The sequence below is a fragment of the Alligator sinensis genome, unplaced genomic scaffold (genome assembly GCF_000455745.1).
Source record: "Alligator sinensis unplaced genomic scaffold, ASM45574v1 scaffold608_2, whole genome shotgun sequence".
Taxonomy (NCBI): domain Eukaryota; kingdom Metazoa; phylum Chordata; order Crocodylia; family Alligatoridae; genus Alligator; species Alligator sinensis.
Genome location: NW_005842527.1, coordinates 147,568 through 168,657, shown reverse-complemented (window position 1 = coordinate 168,657; position 21,090 = coordinate 147,568). Strand labels below are relative to the sequence as shown.

At 41.3% G+C, this 21,090-nt stretch overlaps 1 protein-coding gene across 2 annotated transcripts in view; it reads left to right on the top strand.

Annotated features, from left to right (window-relative positions):
* The window catches only part of PLEKHG1 (pleckstrin homology and RhoGEF domain containing G1), a 215,221-nt gene that overhangs the window by 168,825 nt on the left and 25,306 nt on the right, over nucleotides 1-21,090 (top strand). For both annotated transcript variants that reach the window (XM_014523737.2, XM_025213424.1), the window contains exons 5-8: nucleotides 3,852-3,921; nucleotides 13,503-13,549; nucleotides 14,000-14,150; nucleotides 15,156-15,287. In XM_014523737.2, the coding sequence (XP_014379223.1) occupies nucleotides 3,852-3,921; nucleotides 13,503-13,549; nucleotides 14,000-14,150; nucleotides 15,156-15,287 (400 nt within the window). The remainder of the gene's footprint in view (nucleotides 1-3,851; nucleotides 3,922-13,502; nucleotides 13,550-13,999; nucleotides 14,151-15,155; nucleotides 15,288-21,090) is intronic.

Below are 21,090 nucleotides of genomic sequence, written 5' to 3'. Positions count from 1 at the left end.
ATCGGGGAGGGGGCTCCCCCCAGTACCCCAGCCAGGGTAGCTGAGGGGGCCCATGAGGCAACGGGGCTCCATTCCACCCTCCTCTAGCCCCAGCTAGGCAAAGTCCAGCCAGCAACTGTGTACTGCTCTCTCCCTATCCCCCTTCCTGTCCTGCTGACAGCCCTGGAAGGAGCCAGAGCTAGGGGGAGGGGTGGTTCCGCAGCCTGGAGGGGTGGTGCAGCAGCCTCCTTGGAGGCTGCTGGAGCACTAGCTGGGACCAGTGCAAGCAGGCTGAAGTCTCCCCAACCCAACCATCCAAATATCTATTGGATCGGGGAGGGGGAGGACTCTAACTCATGGTGCTTTGTGTAAAGTGCCATGAGTTAAAGCATGGCCCCTAAACATCTGTAGGCACCCTTAGGTGAACCTGTCCTAAGAATGGTTGTAGGGGGCCAGCAAATGAGCATTTACCGAATCTGGGCTGGCAGCTGGGGCATCTGCTGACATGCATCTCCCACTGCCCTATGTCTACTACTTGACAGTACCCTTCTAATGCCTTTACTCAATTATACAATTATTGGGGTAGGACCAGTCTTTACCATGTTGGGTGAATCCTGCTTTTATTTTAATAGTGACATAATTTGGATGATTGTCAAGAGAAACATTTTTTTTTAAATAACTCTAATGCTATGCTTTAAAAAATAGCATTTAATTAAAACAGAACAAAATGGAGAAAGTATTTGCTCCCTTAAAGTTTTGGCTGCATGAGCTTTGCCACATAATTATGCTGGTGCTATATTTTTCTTGATTTTCTGTTTTATTGGAGGCATGACATTTTGAGACTTCGTTATAAACATGTCAAAACACAGGGTAGATGAAAATCAGTATTAAAATAACTACTTGCCTACACTTGACATTTCTTGTTTTGCTGATCAAATGATGATTGTAATTTTAGTTGCAATCAAAAGATATGTGCATATAAGATTTTTTCAAAGGGACAAGAAGGAGATTGGGTATCCAGCTCACTACTGTTGACTTCTGATAATACTTAGATGGCTTATGGTACTTTGAGACTTTGAAAATATGCCTTCAGGTAGACCATTAACTGTATTTTGCCTTGAAAACAGTATACCCTCCAAGACACTTAAAGAGCTCTCAGTGGGCAGGGGAGGGGAGGGAGCAGTGGATTATGGCAAAACTTTGACTCAACCTAATCAAGATAAAAATGAAAAAAATGGGGTGCAAATTCCTGGTATTGTTTTCCTCCCCCTCTCTTGACCTCTGAATATTAGTCCTATTTGTTAGCCTTTCCAACCCACAGTAACACTGGCTCTACTGCCCTGTATGTAGTCCAGTTGAGTCTGGAACCCATAGTATACACCAGTGTGATTTCTCCCAGTAACTGAGATGGAGAAATGTTAGGATTCTTTCAAATGCAAGCTTTGTGTGCACTCATTCATTGTGCATCTACACTGCAGTTTTGTTGCTGTGGTATTGCAAAACTCCAAGAAGCTAGTTGATGCTGCATCTCAGGGGGCACGTCTCCGTGTGATGGTATGCTGCCATAGCAATGTGCTATGGCAACATAGCATCCATGGGCATCTACATGTGACCAGCAGGTACTTTGCTGTAGTGACGCACTGCCCCAGTATAGTGTGCCACTATGGCAAAATAGCTGCTAAAAATAACTGTGCCACATGTATGGTGCAGTATGGGCCATTACTGCACTGTGATTTAGTACTTCCAAGAGGAAGTACTAAATCACAGTGCAGTAACAACATTGCCATAGCAACACGCGTAGACACTCCCAGGGTATAGTAGCCTGCACAGAGCTCTGTGCAACCACAGCTAAATTGATTCTGGCATCAAACTAATTTATTTAAAGCAAACCAAAGTATCTGGCATGGCACTGCATTGTGCAATGTTGACATTTTTAGTTTATGGCCAATGAGCCTGATAAGTATAGCATAAATACTGAAGGCTATGCTATTTGTTTGTTGTCTGTAAGAAATGAAAGACTAAACTAAGGGAGCAACTGTTTTATCACTGCCTTTGAACTCCTAAACAAAAATATAGCAAATTTTACAAGGTGGTATTTCTCCACTGTTTGGTATCAGCAAATAGTAGTCTGGTTATCCCCATGTTGCAGATGGTGAAATTGGAGTACAGAGGTTAAATGACTTCCTCAGAGTTATAGAGTGATTTATTTTCTTGCAAGTTTGAAGAATAAGGGCAAGTCAGGTTCCCAAATAGGAAATCATGTCCCTGTGAAAAGAAAGAAGAAGTCTTCTAGATACAGCTTTGTATCCTGAGCATACAGTACTGTAATGCAAGAAACTAGCTATCCCTTAGTAAAGAAATGGCACCTAAGGAAAAGGGAAAAAGCTTCTGTTAGGGAGTCCATTTGACAGGAAATCAGGATTACTGTTCCATAATATTGTCTCAGTAGGACTTTTGCTAGAGGTCTAGCAAACTAGACCTCTGGGACCAGAGGGTCATCACAGACGTTTTCCTCCTCTGCCTGAATTATCTCCCTTTTGATTTTCTGTGCATCTTGCACCATAAAATGAAAAATGAGAATGTTCTCATACATTCCCCCAAGAATAGATGAATCTTGGACAATACTAAGCATAAGACTTAAGACTTTCCTCCTGTTGTAAAGAATTCATCTCCTGTTTGACATGGTAGAATTATTGAAGTTTATACTTAGGGTTTTATTTTCTCCTGCATTTTTTTCAAGCATCCTTTGTCTACTTTGTCGTTCCTTCAAGAAAACTCTTTCCAAGTCTGCTACTTTCCCTCCAGTCAAAATGGGAGGTTTTCTTATTAGTGAAGTGATTACAATCCTTCCTCTTTGTAATGTATCTCTGCTTCTCAAACTAGCTAAGGTAGAGCCTGTCATGCAAAACCCCTAGTATTAGAAGCTAGAAAACAATTTTCTTATAACAGGACACTTGCTTCATTGCATTTTAAATTTCACTCCATTCCATTTGACCATCACTACAGATGAACAGAAGCAGTCTCCTCCTTGATTTTGAAATATGCTGCTGTAACATTCCCATTCTACTCACCTTGATGAAGCTGGTTAGCAGCAAAACTTGTCTAAGTCATCTAAGAAGGTCAGCTGTGTTGTGTTGTGACGTGGCGATTATGAATGGTATATGCTGGAATGGCATTTCCAAGCGCCTGTTCCACAAAGACACAAAGCAACAGTTTTTCTCAACCAGAGCAAGAAAGAAGAGTAGAAGACCCTAGCAGGTCTAGCAGCCACCTCACTTTACCAAACTAGTTAAAAGTCATAGACCCTCCAACCCTTTTCTGATAATGGGGTTTAGTAAAAAATCCTAAAAGATACTGAGGAATGTGAAATCAGTTTCAGATGACTTAGGGCAGTAAGGTCGAGATGCAACATTGTGTATTGACCTCCTGAAGTTGAGTCAGAATGGACTCCTTGTATCAGGATCATGTAATTCTATGCATACATTTGCAGGTGTGCCTATTTTATGAATGTGTGTTAATTGGCCACATGCACTTGCAGATCTCTAGTCTGCTTAATTGACTGCACATCTGAACAGATACATATGTGGTATGCACATCATCTATATATTCATATAACTGTACATGATTAAGGTTGAAGATCTTGTCCCTAATGATAGGTTAATAAAGTTAATAACACAGAAGACAGGTAAATACAGTTGAGTTTTCTATGGGAAGAAACAATAAAATTCTAGGTTTGAATATTGGTCTAGTTTTAACTTACGTTTAAGCTGCAGCGATTATTATGATGTGAAGAAAGACAAAGCTATGTCAAGTACATGGGTATAAAATGGATCATAAAAAATAATGTTCCTTTTTCCATCTTTTTTTATTAGTGAACTTTTGCAAGACTTGGAAAACTGTGAAAATGACCCTGTAGCAATAGCAGAATGTTTTGTTTCCAAGGTAAGTTACTACTGCTCATAATGTATAGTTTAACACCTCTTTGCTTCACTACATGCAAGATTAAGATGAATGTCTTAATTCCAAAATGTCCAAACTTGGTAGGTGGTATAATGTGATCGACAAGAAAACCTAGCAGATCACAACAAAAAGGAAAGACTCAATGGTATTAGGTGGCAGTGAAATAGTTGCTATGTAAAATAGCTATTTACATTTTTTAAAATGGGGTTTTTTCCTCATGGGATGGTTCAGACATGATGGAAAATTATTTTTGTTTTTAACTGAATATGTACTTTCTCCATTAGAAAATTAAGCAGATTTAATAAATTTAGACACATGTTCTCTGTTGGTGTATGTGCATAGATCTAATTTAGTCTACAGCATACATCAGGTCCCCCACACCTTCCCCATCCAGCTGCCCAAATCAAGAGATCTCAAAGGTATCGCAAAACTACCCCATTTTCTGCCCTGTGCTTTCTATACTGCACCTCTAAAGGAGTGCATCTGGTATCTAGCCCTCTTTAATGTAGATCATTCTCCCCCTTCATAACAGGGCAGATATACTCCCTGGGCCAGATTAAATTTGGTAGCAGAATAACTAGGACTGAGGCAGAAGAGGGACATTTTTGAGGAGCAGTTCAGGTTGGCCTGGCACCAGCATCCTACACGCTAATGTAGATGTCTAAATGAAGTGTCTGCTTCCATTTTAGAGTTCAGTAGTTCTACCCAGGCTTGTAGGCTTGTAAGCCAACCCAGGGCAGTCTCTCTCCTTGCCTAAGTTTCTGTGTAGTTTGAATGGCTCACTGAAAGTGCACAACATCTGCATGCGTCTCCAGAGAGACCCTGCTAGTTACCTGGACACAATCCAGAACTTTTAATTCATATCTACAACTCAGAATGGTTGGTGGAGGTGCTGCTGCTTCTGTCCAGCTTTGGCCTGGTAACCTCCTGATTAGAAACGTCATGTCCAACCTTCTGGTGGGCCTGTGGGGTGGAAAAGTAGCAAAAGTTCAGTCCGCAGGCTAGATCTCAAGTAAAGTCAGTCTGTGAGCATGATTCAGCATGCCTCCCTGACCCCATGCCTGAGATTTGACCATGTGCCGTGCTGACTCCACATTCCAGCTCCAACTGCAAGCCAGCGTGATTTAGCATGCAGAGCCACGTTATCAGGCTTGCAAGGCTTTTCACAGGTCTGGAAATTTGGCAGCAGGGGAACAGCCATTAACGCTGCTGCTATTCCCCTGTCTCCAAATTTCTGGCTGCCAAATAAGTGAGGTGAGGTCTCTCTCTACCTGTCCTGTTGGGCTACTGAGCAGCTAAGAATGCAAGGCTTATGGGACTAGAAGGAGAACAAGGAAAAAAGGAATTTTCCCCTGTAGCCCATGGAAAGGGGAGTCCTGCGTGATTGTCTCTGCTTCCCAGGACTGTGTGTATGTTTTATATTAGACACTTCCTCTGTAGCAGGGGAGCATGGCCCTCTTTCATCTCTCTAGCGCATTTTAACAACACTTGCAGTGGTAGGAAACTGATAGCTCTCATCTCCTTGCTTTACCTGTGGCAGGCTCTTGGTGTTTTAGGGCCATGTGCCTTGTAGCTGTGCAACAGAGTTGATTGGGTAGTTTTAGGAATAGGTTAGATAAACACATACATAGCAGATATAGATGATCCTCTCACAAGCACGGGGGTTGGATTGGACGATTTCTTGAAGTCCCTTCCAGCCCTACTTCTCTATGACTCGACGATGTAGGTGTGATTCATTCTTGTTTCCACAAGGTCCCTCCATTGACTCTGTGGAAAGGCTAGACATCTAGCTGGGTCATTTTAAATCTCTCTACTGAGGCAGATTCTTGAAAGTTAGGTCAGACAATGCTTAGTATAGGCATATACTGAGAAAAATTGAAACTTGTTCTCTGAAATAAAATTATGCCCATGTCTTTTTATTAAGAATAACTTGTGTGGTGTTGCATATTTTGTCTAATACTCACTATTGCCAAAACCCAAGCATTCAGAAAATCTCTGCTAACTGAAACTTGCCACATAACAACTTATATTTTATTTATGCACGGGTGGAATTGCATTCATACATTATTTGATAATTTGAATTTCCCATTGAAGTCATTTCCTCTTTAATAAGTGCTGTACTTGTCCATGATTTGCATTGCAGAGAAGATTCAGCTGCTCCAAGATTGTGAAATGCCGTTAGTACGTCTTGAGCAAAGACTGTAAAATGTGGAGTGAAATCTCTCTCTTAGTTTCTGTTTTGTTTACTGCCCACAGCAAATACATATTAAAACAGCAGCTTGTATTTGTTGGCTTTAGCAGGATATCCTTGATGGTAAACCAGATGGTAACCTAAAACTCAGTAACAGACAAAGGAAACATGCAAAGCGATGACACTACATAAATATTTAATAACAACTTGCAACATTGTTTAAATAAAAAATCCATTCATACCATCTTGCATAGCTAATGGCAGTCAGTGGTTTGACAAGCGATGAAAGAAAACTTTCAGTGTTTTTGTATTCATTTTACAATTTGCCTATGGGTCACTTGTCTACAGGTCATGGATAGAAATTGAGAAGTCTTGAAGTATGGATACTGACAATATTTCAGTACACTGTGGGCAAGATCCTCAACTGGTATGAATGAGTGTAGTCCCATTGAAGTCAGTGGAGCTACACCAGCTGTGGATTCTGTTTGTGTACATGGAAGGAAAAGTATGTTAAGTTCAGTCCAGTTAAAGTTCTCTGAAATGTTTTGGCTTTTGCTTATAACTGTAATCAGAGGCTGATAAAAGGGTTCCAGTGCGAGCTCAACTGTGGCTTAATTATTCATATAAAAGTTTGCTTGTATCTTTTCTTGCCATCTCCCAGTTTTTCATTTTCCTTGTAATAATGCCAGTGCTAATTAGAAGACTGATTTCAGTATTCCACACATTTACATTTAAATGAGGAGTTGTACAGGAGTGTTTAATTCTGGCACTCCACACTTCTCACTCAGCACCCAGAAATTTAGAACATGCATTTTCTGAAACCCAGTCAGCAGCTCAGCAACACAACGGAGACTTGCTTCTAATCTAGCAGCTCATTAAAGTAAAAAGATAGGCAGGGCATTGGCTTCAGTTTACACTCTGACATCTATTACATTTATTTTCTTTAAGTGCTTTTTGTGCATCTATAAAACTGTAATGCAGCAAGTGCTGACAGATGCTCAGGGAGGTAGTGTAACCTTGCTATTTTTGACTGAATTCAAGCCAGTTCCAAAATAATATTCATTTAAGAGTACTTGCATTGCTTGTTTATCTTGGGATTGAATATGGATAAGAAAAATCGATCTAGGGTATATGGGGTGCCCTGGTGCATCAGTGAGATCCCTGTGGAATTGGTTATAAAGTTTTTTCGGAGTTGGCATGAGATAGTCAAAGCCCTTTGTTCAGGGTGACTTCATGACACAGGCAGACAAGAGGTCTTTGGGGGTTGTATGAGATGCTATACCCCCATAACAAGTATTGGCTACATCACATGCAAAGTGATTTTTTCAGTCAGAGCTGACTACAAATGTGAATGTGATAGGTTTGGAATGGTTATATGGTTTCCTTTTTAGGGCTTTTCCCTGCTGCTTCTGCACAAAGGTACTGTTAGACCCAAGTGAATTTGAGAACTCGGGGATGATAATCTAGTTCATGGGTTGGCAGTATGCAGTAGCCTGTAGATCCAGGGGGTTTTGCCTATGTTATGGCCAGGCACGGGGAGGGGAGGGAGGGAGTTGTGCATGTGCCATAGCTGGGGGGCTCTGTACCACCAAGCCATTACAGTGTTGCAGCCAAGCAGGAGCTTGGCACACAATGTGGCTGCATGAGATAGCAGGTGCTGCAATGACGGGGGGGCGAGGAATTGTTTCACCAGCTTACCTGGGACCTGACCCTAATTAATCCAGCCTGTGGCCCTAAACCAGGGGTGGGCAATTATTTTGGGCAGAGGGCCACTTACTGAGTTTTGGCAAGCCATCAAGGGCCGCATGACAGGCAGCCCAGGGCCGATATATATTATTTTTTAAATTTTTTAGGGGCACCATGGGCCGGATAGAATGGCCTGGTGGGCCGCATCCGGCCCCCGGGCCGTATTTTGCCCATCCCTGCCCTAAACCCTTGCCAACTGATGATCTACGGTAGTTAGTCATCTCTGCTGTAGTATCAGAATACCTGGTGTTAAAGTTTCAAAATATTGACAGAAAAGTTTTACTTCAACTACTGTGTGAGTGTAATTTGAAGTGTTGACTTTCATGTGTACAGCCCTAGCTGTCTGGTGGAACAATCCTCTTCCTAGGATCTGTTGCGAAGCAGATAAGATCAGCTGAGCATTTGAGCAAAAACTGCCTTATCTTAAGTGTAGAAAGGCAGGTGGCCAGGCAGTTTTACTGACAGAATATTGAGGTTTGGGATTCTCATCCTAAACTGGTCAAATGGAGTTTGATTATTTTGGATTAAGTACAGTACAGAGCCCACACAATTTCTCATATGCATGTTAGAGGGACAAGTAAAAGGGCATAACATACATAAATAGGAGCAGGGTTGGTTATTTGTAAGTTATTTGTAAGTCATGATCTTTTTTTCTTTTACCTCTGAGGGGTAGATTTTTCTTACTGAATTCTGTATGCATGCTGTGAGCCATATTGGAAAGTACATACGCATAAAAAAAAATATTAAGGAAAGCTTCTACCTCATGATTACTATAGTATTAAAAAAAAAAAAAAAAAAGTTGGTAATGCTTCTAAGAATTCCTGATTGTTGTATACCATAAACTGCAGATTTATGAGCATACGTTGGCCTTCATCCATTTGCTCAGCTAACATCAAAAAGAATTCTTCTAAGGACTGAGGGCAGTATCTGATGTTGATGGATGCTAGATTTATTGGGCTGATTGAGTCTAAACCTATCATTCTGGAGACAGAATTTGCATGACTGACTATCTTTTGTGGTAAATGTTTACCTGACTCATTAAAAATAGAGAGAGGTAGTTAGCTGTATTAGTGTGAAGCGGGACATAAGTTCTATTATTTGTGCTGAAATGTGTTTGCAACTGATTTTAAAAGACTTAAAAGCTTGAAAGCAAATGTATTTTCTGTTGACTGCTTGCCTAGCAAGATTTTTTTAAAATTTTCAATTGATTAGTTTTTCAGTGTTTATAGCAACACTAAAATGTATTTAAAAACCAAGAAACCAAATCCTTGGCAAGTTTTAATCCCCAAAGGAAGGAAGTGTGCTAGAAGACTTGCCTCTTTCTATTAATTTTATATGGAGAGCAGATAGTTACTATGGCAATGGGCACCAGTGTAAAACCTTGAGATAGGTAGTTGGACAAAGAATGTTTCCATTAAAATTTCACAGTATACCCTTTTTATGAGCTGAAAAGCAGGACAGTTATATGCCCTACGCTAAAGAACATATATTATAAAATATTGGTTACAGAAAATTCTATGTTGTCTATCTCATTCACATTGTGGTGTTTATACATTATACCTTATTGTAATTGAGTGATCAGAACATACTATATTTAACAAAAAATAGTCTTATGAGCATATACCCTGCCTTTTTCCATCATATTGGGTATCATATTTATTGTCTTTGTAGCGCTCCTGATTTAATATTTGTGATAACTAGTTTGATAATGATTGCTTGAGAAAATTACACTGTGTAATGTCTGCACCAGATTGAGGTTTGCTTAATTCATAGTTGTAGCTGAGATGCTTTTCAGCTGCAGCTGTTATTTCCAAGTACATACATTAATAGCTTATGACACAAGCTCATTGTCTCTGGGTGTGGACAACAGGGTGTATGTAACCCACCAGAAGAACTAGCAGTAACAGCAAAATGAGTCAAGCATGAAAGATTAAGAAAAATCATTTTGAGGTGTATAAGACTAAACTGAAGTATTTAATACCACAGATGTAGGGTATTCTGAGGGCAGTGCCAGAACATTGTACATGAATGCACGAAGAAAACTTTGCTGAGGACTGTATTACTTTAGAGGAATGTAATTAGAACTAGGAAGATTTATCTGGCAGTGGTAGATACTACAATCAAATAATCAACTTGAAATAATCTGGTGTACCATCCACAGAACTGACTTCACATAGAGGGTCAAATTATTCCACTCATATACTTATTGATCTGTGGAAGCTCAGGAATAAGTACTGTGAGTGAGGTGTCATAGCTTAGTCTTACAGGCTAGAGACAGACATTACATATAAACCATTTAAGTGATCAGAAACTGTTTTAAACCTGTAACAGAACATAAGTTCAGTGCACATAAACCAGTTTCAAAATGGCTGAAACTGGTTTGATAAACCTGGTTGAATGTAATATCAGACTTAACTGATTTGGGTCAAACTGGTTTATACAGTGTCTGCCCAGACCCCTTCCTGGTTTAAGTTAAACCAGAGTCCCCCAGCATCCCAGATGCTTTGCAGCCCTGGGTTATGCTATCTGCTCCAGAGAGCAGGGCTGGCCTGCCCCTCTGCTCCCTAGCCAGAGCTCCGGCTTAGATTGCAGGCACAGCAAGGTCTGCCCACTTCCCCCAGCTCCCCATCCTCCCACCACTCACAGCTCAAGCAGGAATCCCCCCCCTCCCCCCTCCCATCTCCCACAGCATGGACCCCAGCCCCATGGACCCTAGGCATGTGGTATACTAACTAATGCTGAGAGGTGTCTGTGTGTGTGCCTCCAATTTCACTGGGATGGGCAGACAAAACAGTGTCTGCTTAGGGCTTTTTGGAGCTAATCAATAGGTCAGCTTGTGATGTCACTCTGTTCCTTCCTTGGAAAAAGCTGTCTAAGAAGAGCTTGAACTAATGTGTTATCAGCTCCCTGCTGGCTCCTTCGCCTATCAGAAGCAGGGAGAGGGAGATTAAAAAGCTCAGTATCATCAACAGATGTGTGCACTGCACACCCCACCTTTGCCTTAGAGTCCTAGCATGAGGCTGGGGGCTGGCAACATTCCTGCACCTTGAGCAGTGAGCAGGAAAAAGCCTGGGATGGTGCAGGCAGGGTGGGGGTTTAAACCCCTCCCTAATCAGAGGTCCTGCTGGGGCTTAACCATGCCCTCCCTCAGCTCAGCACTATAGAAGGGAAGGGAGGGCTGATGTAGTGCCCCCCGGCTTCTAGCCTGAGCTACTGCAGGCATATGCCTATATTTCTTCAGTCCAGAGGGAATGTCTGTGCAATTGCAAATCAGTTCAACCTAGACCGGCTAAACTAACCTGTAAAGATTGAATGAATTCAGGCTCAGGTTTTTTGAATGTCTGTCCCTAGCCACAGTGAAGAGGCTGGAAAAGCTATGGGAGGAAAAGAAAAGTAATTGACTGATGGAAATGTGGAGGCAACGAGAGGCAGCTGAGTGAGCCTGCTCTAGCTGAAGGCGTACCACAAAAACCATCTTCTGAAGCTCTTCAGGGTAGTAAATGATACCATTGTCACTTTCTGTCAAAATAAACTATTAGTAATGAGAAAACATTACTCCTGGAGTGTGTTTATTGTGTTGCTTTGTGTCAGAACAGCTAATAAGATACCTGAAATGGAACCTGGAGGTCTTGTTTATAAGAGGGCTATGTTCAGGAATATCAAGGCTGCAAAATGGGGAAAGTAATTGCTTCAAAAATACTTTACAGTTGCATAATCCTTCCCCTCATGCCCCATCCTCAGGATAGAAGTACTGTATAAATTGCAAACTTGTAAAATACATCTGCTATGGGGGAAGAGAGAGACAGACATCATAAAACAGTAAGGAATGTTGTTATTGAAAGGATGAGGAAGGGTGGGAGGGCAAAATTTGGCCCCGAGGAAAAGCCTAGTTTACCCCGGGGAATCTAATTAGCACAAAAGCTATTATAAAACTACCATTATTGCAGTGAGTGACTGGTACCCCCACTAAATCTAGTTACAAAACAGTCTAAGTGGAACTTTCTTGTTTTTAAACGATCATAGCTTTCTAAAGCATTCACCTTTGTGGCTAATATTTTCTTCCTTAAGCTGCTCAAACGTGAAATTACTGATGACAGTTAGAAAATTACATGCCTAATGCTTAATAGAAAATGTCCTTAACTGTGCAGGTGTATACTAAAATATAGGCATAACTAGTGAAGTGTACAGTAGTTGTTTTCAAATTGTGTAAGATAAACAGCTGCACAGAAAGGAACTTAAAAGTTCCAATAGAAAAGGCAGTTTCTTTCCGCATTTGCTTGCTTGTGTTTTTCTACCCTTTTTCAGGCATTGTCTCTTTGCATAGAAGTAAAGTAGGAAAAATATTTCACTGTAACATTAAGGATATCTAGGTAAAGATAGTCTCCCTCCTTCCTGTGACCCTCCAGAGCCCATGTCTGGAATCTTTTGGAAGTCTTGCAAGGCCTTTCTATTTGGGCTGGCATTTAGCAACCATAACTAGGCAGAGATGTTCACTGAATCTCTTGTTTAATTATATTTATGCTACTTGTCCTTTTAAGTTGTTTTATTTCTCTTATTGTAAGCTACCCTGTGCTTTTGTTCGGAAGGGTGGCATACAAACTGCATAAATAAATAAATAAAATGAAGAATTCAGTAATCAAGAAATTGAAAAAGTAATTATTTGACTATAATATCATTGATTATCTGCAAATATATAGATACTTTTGATCTTGCTAAGTGTAATTTCTCTTTTTTATGCAAAGTTAGTAAAACACTGGCTCTGCAATATGGTTGAATTATTGCAGTCCTAAGTTATGGTCTTCACCATTTCACCTGTAATTTTGTATTCTGTTGCATTGTATTTTGTATTTCCTGGTTTTATATTAAGTTATAGTGTACAGTAGTGAATTATAACTAATACACAACATCTAGGATAATTCCTACAGTACTATGATGTGTTAGTAGTATTGTGTGATGTATAAATATGCCAAAAGCATAAGTCTAGTGTACATATCCCAAATTTAGTCTAAAGTCCTGATCTGTAAGGTGCTGAGGACCTGAGGGCACTGAACACCCCTTGTGAACAGCCCTTGAGAACACTGAACCCCCCTTGGGAAGGCATTCAGTACTTTTCAGGATTGGGACTTTAATGTGAAAGTCAGTAAATAAAGAACAGTGAACACAGAAAACAGTGTAATATTTCTTTTCACTTGAAAGTTCATACAAGAGTTGAATTTAAGAGCTTTTTCAGAAAGGGGAGGGAAGGTGAGCAATATTGCATTAGACCTTGATCCAGGTGTGTGGAACAATGTGAATTCAGGCTAACCTGGGACTCCGTGGAAGGAAGGGGATAATGAATAGGATGAGCGAGAACAATATCAAATGAAAAAGCTGTGTTGGTCTTACTCAGCGGTGGAACCGAGGGTCATGGAGTTGCATTCCCCTTCCCCTCTGTGCACATGCACAGGAAGTGCTCCACTGCAAACTCTCACCCACCCTCTCCACTGTCAATCCCCCCCGCCCCTGAACCAGTGAGCTCTCAGCCTTGCACCATTTTTCTAAATGCTAGGATCAGGAGGGGACCTAGGATCTGTAAATTAGTTTTGACAAAATCCGAATGTTATTTTTTTCCCCCCTCAACACACAGAGTGAAGATTTCCATATATATACACAGTACTGCACCAATTATCCAAGGTAAGCCCTTTTTGTCCTCTCTTTACCTTTTCCTTCTTGCTCTGTCCAGTTTTAGAGGATGTAACTTGATATGAATAAGTGAAGGACACAGTTGCAGTCCTATCAGAAATATGTTTTCCACATGCAGAAAAAACATTATTTCTGTGCTTTTTCTTTCAAATCATAATATTAAAAAGGAGGGAAGTACTTATCTGAAGCTTTTCTGCTTTTAATTGTTTTATTGTTGTTTTTCTTAGTAATTCCTGTTTGCCTTCACTAAAAATTAGGGCTATGTTCTGTCATGCACCAAAATACCTAATATCCCAAGATAAGAATTCTCTCTCTGAAGAAAAAGCAGAAGCTTTGGAATTTGATACCCCACTACAGGGAATGAAAGGAACAGTTCCTGACTGTGTGTCCTGATTTGTAGAAGCAGCATTTATTTTTAAGAAATGTATTTTATGTTGCCAGGTCAGTAGCTGTCCTAACAGAGTGCATGAGGAACAAGACATTGGCCAAGTTCTTCAGAGAACGGCAAGAAGCTTTACATCACTCCCTGCCCTTGGGCTCCTATCTTCTAAAACCTGTCCAGCGAATCCTCAAGTATCACCTGCTTTTACACGTATGTGCATATTATAAACACTTCTGTCTCGAGGGCTGTACCTCCATATTCCAGAGCTTTCACTGTGCTGGACAGTTGGAACAGTTTTAAGTTGTTTTAGAGATGTGTAGTGTTTTGCTGATTTTTTTTTTTTTGTACATATGGAAACATTTTTTCATCCCTTAAAAGTGTATAAATACATTTGGCTTAGGAAGTGTATGGTAATTGTTTTGGGCGCATTGACTCAGTTTGTGCATGCAAATATTCAGATTTTTTCCGGTCTATAATTCCAATGTATTTTTGGGAGGGCCTTGCTGTCAGGTATGAGCAATTTCATACAACATTTATCATTCAAATGAAAAGCACTTGTTTTTCCATATATCCAAGTGGTGAGGTGACGACTATTACAAGGGTTAAATAATTATAAACACCATTGATTTATCTGAATTTCATTTGCTGGAAAGACTGGGGCAGTTGGGAATTATTTCCATACTCTGTGGATAGAGTTAAGGAACATTTTCAGAAATTCCTGCTTTATTGTTAACATTTTCCACATATGTTTCCTGTTACAATGTCACATTTTAATTAAATGTAAAGAGACAGAGATCATGATTTAAAGTGTGTAGTGCATCCTTCCCTTCCCAGTCGAAAGTTGAATGTAATCGGGTCTGGTTTTGGTAGGCATGTAGATGCATTCTGTGCTTCCAGAAATCATAAGCAGTCTTCACCTAGAAAGGTCTGTCTTCTGTATATTAGTGTGATGCATTGGTGGCTCCTCCCTTTTTCTTTTAATGTGTCGTCTCGGCAGCAGTTTGAGTAGTACTCAGCTGACTGTAAAACTTTGTTTTGCCAGACTTGTTTAGTCTAAACTGGTGACAAAATATACAAAAATATCAGAGTACACATCACTGCAGTCAGGTAATTTTGATTCTAAGACAAAAGAGTAACAATAAAAGCCTTGCCAACATTTCAAACTCTTTTCATCTAGATGTAAATAATTGTTTTTCTTACTGGATTCTTTAATAGGAAATAGAAAACCACCTTGACAAGGACACTGAAGGGTATGATGTTGTACTAGATGCTATAGATACAATGCAGAGAGTGGCATGGCACATTAACGATATGAAGAGGAAACATGAACACGCCATCAGGCTGCAAGTGAGTTGCATGGAAATGTAATGGATTATATAGCATTTTCTTCTCTTGTATCTATGTAGATTGCTTTTGATTTTTAATGCATGTGTTTTAATTCTATTTTTCCTTTATGTCTATATTTGCTATAATCTTGACTCACTTGATGAATTCAGTGATTAAATTTACTAGGTCTTGGACATTATGGTCATAGGTGCTAGAGAAAACCTCAGAAAGATCTCTTTATGAGCAACATCCTACAAAGCATTTACTTGCAATGATACAGAACATCAGATAACTTCTCTTTCTTCTTTCCTCTTGAAAGCTAAAGCCTCCGTTGTACATTAAATCATAGGGCATACTTTGTTGAAAGCTTCTGAGGCTCTTTCTCTTTTTATTTTTTTTACCCTTTTGTCCTGATTGATTTTGTTTTGTTATGAGACATTTCTTGTTTTGCTCCTTATTTTATCTTTTCTCTTAAAGCCTATTGAAACCTACACCTGCTATGGGTTGTTTTGTAAAACCAATAGAGAAGTGGCCAGAGACACAGATAAGCCTTACCAAAAGTCCAATTAAGTTGTATTAGATTTGAGCATTTACAGTTGCAGCCTAGAGGAGATTCTCCTATGCCAGGGGCGGGCAATTATTTTGGGCAGAGGGCCGCTTACTGAGTTTTGGCAAGCCATCGAGGGCCGCATAACAGGCAGCCCAGGACAGATTAATATTAATTTTCTAAATTTTTTAGGGGCCCTGCGGGCTGGATAGAATGGCCTGGCAGGCCGCATCCGGCCTCTGAGCCGCATTTTGCCCACCCCTGTCCTATGCAGACTATATTATAGAGTCACCATTCCCAGGCTGGTAACCCTAGAGCGTTATCATCAAAAATCTAATGGGATTTCTGTTCTAAGGAAAGTGTCAGAGATAAAAGGAAAAGAAAAATTAGATTTAAGCCATTCACATGACCTATGAGTTATTCATTGCCCAGTATAGTTTTAAACAGAGATGATGCTCAAGAAACCCCTTATGGCCATGTCCAGATGAGCACAGATCTTTGGTTCCCCAGGGAAAAGTAACAGGGCATTTATCACTGCTGCGGTTTATCTGTATTGCTACTGCTGCTTTTGGGGGCCTACAGCACCATCTCATTTATTACTTAAGTCAAAATAAATACACGGTTTAGTGAAGTGAAATCCTTATAAAAGTGCAGCTGTATAGCACCATGTGTTCATCTAAAAATACACTAATGTCTATATGGCACTTAAACCAGATATTAAAAAAATTACATTTTTGAATATGCAGAGTGATTGGGATTAAAAAACACAATTAATAAAAAGGCTCTAATTGTACCTGTTTGCTCTAGTGCAGAGGTCCTCAAGCTTTTAAACAGAGATGATGCTCAAGAAACCCCTTACGGCCACATCCAGATGAGCACAGATCTTTGGTTCCCCAAGGAGAAGTAACAGTGATGCACCTTGTGCCATAGCTACTTGTCCCTGGGGAATGCCCATACCATGTGCACTTTGGTGGTATGCAGCAAGTTACCCCTGGGGTGATGGACCTAAGAAATGTCAGATACAGGCAACCTGGAGAATAGAAAGTTCATTAAAATGAACGCCAAAATATATGTTGCCCCTAAATCCATGTCTGAAATAATCCAACTTTGTTGATTAGGGCATAATGCAAAAGGCATCTCTCTCAAAGGGTTTTCAGGATTGGGTTGAGGTTTACTTCAAGAGGATGAAAGGGCATTTATCACTGCTGTGGTTTATCTGGTAAGGGAAAGTGGGGCCAGCCCAGTGCTGGCCCCAGCAGCCTTACCTGGGGGTCCTGGGGGCCTCCTGGGGCTGCAGCAGTGGTGCCCCTGCCAGGTGGAGCCTGGCTGCCAGCCATGGTGCAGCTCTGGGTGCCCTGGCTTCACTTTTCAGTGGTGCATGTTGCCCATGCATGCACTGCTCCATTTTTTTTCTTCGAGGTTTTTTTGACCCCTGGATATCCACATTTCCTGGTGCCTTCTTCATCCTCCCTATATATTTGAAAAAGGACTTTTTTGCAGTGCCACATACCACACAGCCACACTCATCTTGTCTACTGACCCTACTTGTCTGTTTAGTAGAGAAAATAGATACAGCAATGGACTATTTTATAATAACTACAGAAGGCAGGATAGAGTTGCACCTTATAAACTAACTAAATCTGAGATGTATAACATAAGCTTTCGTGAGCAGTGGGCTTACTTCAGAGGCTGTAAAAGGCCTGCAGGAAGCAAAGCTTCTAAATAGAAAGCAGTGATTAGAAAACAAAGGGAAGGGAATTGGGAGGGAAAAAGAGGGGCACTGCTGAAAGAGGCAAGATGGACAGGAGAGAAAAAAAGCAAGCTGACTCTCTGAGAGACATAGGGGTCACAAAAGCTAATACAGGTAATGGGTTAAGAATCCATAGTCCAGGTTTAGACGAGGGATGTCAAAATTACAGCTCATGGGCTGGACCTGGCACACAGTGCCCTATCATCTGGCTTACTGTACTGTCTGTGGGTTGTGGACCGATGTGCCACATAAAACACGTGCTGACCCCAGCCCTGCATGCCCAACATGGAGCCTGTCTGAGACAGGCTGTACACAGCGCAGGGGCTGGAGCCAGTGCTTGCTGCATGCAGTGTGTAGGGCCAGTCTAAGGTGCGTGCTGCATGCTGTGCCTGTGCCAGACCAGCCCTGCACCCTGGATCCAGAGTTAGTCTGGATTGGGCCCACAGCTTGGAGGCATGCTGGATCCAGTGCACGGGGCCTGTGTTGCATGGGCGTCACATGCGGCTTATGTCTTCAATTGGCCCTGCGCACCACATACTGCAGGAGGCTGGGGCTGGCACATGCCGCGCACAACGTGGGCTAATCTGGGACATGCACTGCATGCACTGCATGCAACACTGTCACCAAACTATCCCTGTGTGCTGGATCTGGGGCTGGTCTGGATTGGGCTCATAGACCAGCTCTGCGGCCAGAGCCAGGATCCAGTGCCAGTCTGACATATGCCACATTTAGCACATGCTCCAGATTGGCCCTGTGTGCTATGTGCAGTACACACCCCAGACCAGCTATGCATGCTAAGTGTGGGGGCAGGGCCAGGGCTGGAGCCACTTCTGGTGTGTGTTGCATGCATTGCATAGGATTGGAGCTGATGTGTGCACTGCAAGCAACAAACAGAGCCAGTCCTGAGCAGGTTGCATGTGGCATTTGCATTAGCCCAGTCTTGTGAGCTGGATCCAGCATGTAGTCCTAGTCCATGGGCCCGATTTGGGCTGAAGACCAACTCAGCATCCCTCATCCAGCCCACAATGCCAGGTGAGTTTAACATCGGTGGTTTTAGACCATGCTTAACACACTCCAATCTGCAGGTGATTCCTTATTCTACAGATTCCCATTCAGGTTCATTTTTTAAGTTTTGTTGTTTGAGAACAGCTGCTGTGAGGTCAGTGATAGAATGTCCATGGAGGTTTAAGTGTTCTGCCACAGGGTTGTGTCTCTTTCTGGACCTGATGTCAGATTGGTGTTCATGTTACGCAGGGATCACCCCATCTTTCCAATCTAGACAGCAAGGAGGCACTGTGAGCAGCTGATAGCATATATAACATTGGTAGAGGTGCAAGTAAGTGAACCTCAGATATTGTAATCAATATTATTTGGGCCAGTGATGATGTGGTCTGTGTTGCTGAAGAGGCACAGCTGGCATCTGGGTCTGGAACAAGATCTGGTACTTTGGTGAGAATAGGAGTTAGGTAGTCTGTTGCTGGAGAGGTGCCATTTGAAGGTGGGGGGCTGCCTGTAAGTCAGGACAGGTTTGTCTCCCATGGCTACCTTCAGATAGTCATCCTTTTCCAAGAGGGGTTGGAGGTGTTCAAGCTAGGGGCTGTAGATGACAACCAGATGGATTCTATTGTATTTGTTTTGAGATTGGCATGTGTAGCAGGGCAGAATGGGATCTGAGTCTGGTTTTCTTGATTTGAGTGGCTATGATTGTAGGATTGTATTGTAATCGTTGGAATCCCTACTTCATATCTTTAAGGTGTGCATTCCAGTCAGTGGGATCAGAGCAGATACAGTTGTAATGTAGAGTTTGTCTGTAGATGATGGATATAATGGTGTGTTTAGAATGAAAGCTGCTGTCATGGAGGGAGTGTGGTCAGTTGATGTCTAATACAATGTGGTGGTGATATTGCAGACATTCCAAGTGGTGTCCAAAAAATTATTTTGCTAGTATTCCAGAGTCAGTTTGATGAAGGGGTGGAAGTTGTTAAAGTCCTGGTGGAATTTCTCAGGAGATTCCTTCCCATGCTTCAGTATGATAAAGGTGTCATCAACCTGCCTTTGGTATACCAGGGAGATGAGAGGGCAGCTGCAGAGAAAGTAGGCGTCAAGGTCTATCATAAATATATTGGTATATTGCAGGGGAAGAATGGCAGTGCCATTTTTTTGTAGGTATAGGGAGTCCCCAAATCTAAAATAGTTTTGTGTGAGGAGAAAGTGGGAGAGTACAGTGTAAATGGAAGCAGTGTCCTCATCGGAGATAATGTTCTTTATGGCTTGTAATCCATCCTGTGGGGTACACTGGTGTACACAGATGTAACATCCATGGTAGTTAATATGGTGGTAGTGGGAAAGTTGTCAGTGGAAACTAGGTTTTTTTTTTAAATCTGTGGCATCTGTCAAGTAGCTGGCAGCTCCTGTAGCATATAGAAATAGGATTGAGTCTAATGCTTTCCCCAGGTCTGGGTAATTTTCCACATTTTGCTGAAGATAAGCAGTAAAAGCTTAAACTAATTCACTGACATACATCTGAATTTTGATAGCCAGGAATATTTAGCAATAAAATCAGTTAGTTGCTTTGGGAAGGTGCTCTGATCTGGCAAATATATAGAGTGGGGCAGACCTTTTGTGTTCAGTATTACTCCTTTTGATAGCAATTTCACTTTCTGCAGTGGTAATTGAGGGTTGCTATCATATAGCAATTTATCTGTAATTTTGCAACTATTATAGCTTCATTCTGCAAGAAGTCTCTTTCAAAGAGATGAATTCAGTCTATATGGTACACACTCAGATTTGTAAGTTACAAAGAGGGGTGTAAGAGCAGTGATTCTCAGCCAGGGTGCCATGGCACCCTGGGTTGCTGTGAGAACCCACTAAGGTTGCTGTGGTTAGCATATAGTTGTGCAAACACATACGCATGATTCACAAGATAAACCCAGGAATTTCAAATAGGAATTCATAGCATCAAAAAATTCTGATCTGTTGTGGTCTTTCTGAGTTCTTTGCAGTAAGAAAAATTGCTTTGTTATATGTCCATGATCAGTGAAAAAAATGAGTGAAAACTAAAGTTTGGCATTTTCTGAGGGGGGAGGGGAAACTTGAGTCTAATGAAGGATGTATTGAGTCTAAAAATGGTTAAGGACCTCTGTACTAGAGCAAACGGGTACAATTAGAGCCTTGTTATTAATTGTGGTTTTTAATCCCAATCGCTCTGCATATTCAAAAATTTATATATTTTTAATATCTGGTTTAGGTGCCAAGATTACAAGAAAAACTACAGACCTTGATCCCCCTGCTGCCTAACCCAGGGACTTTTTACATGCTCCCTAAAATCCACAAACAAGGGAACCCTGGCAGACCTATCATATCCAACCATGGGACCCTAACTGAGGAAATATCAGGTTTTGTTGAATCCATCCTAAAACAGCTTGTCACCCAAAGAGCAAGTTTTGTCCAAGACACCACAGACTTGCTATGGAAACTTAAAAACATAGACCACCTTCCCAGCAACACACTCCTAGCCACCATGGACG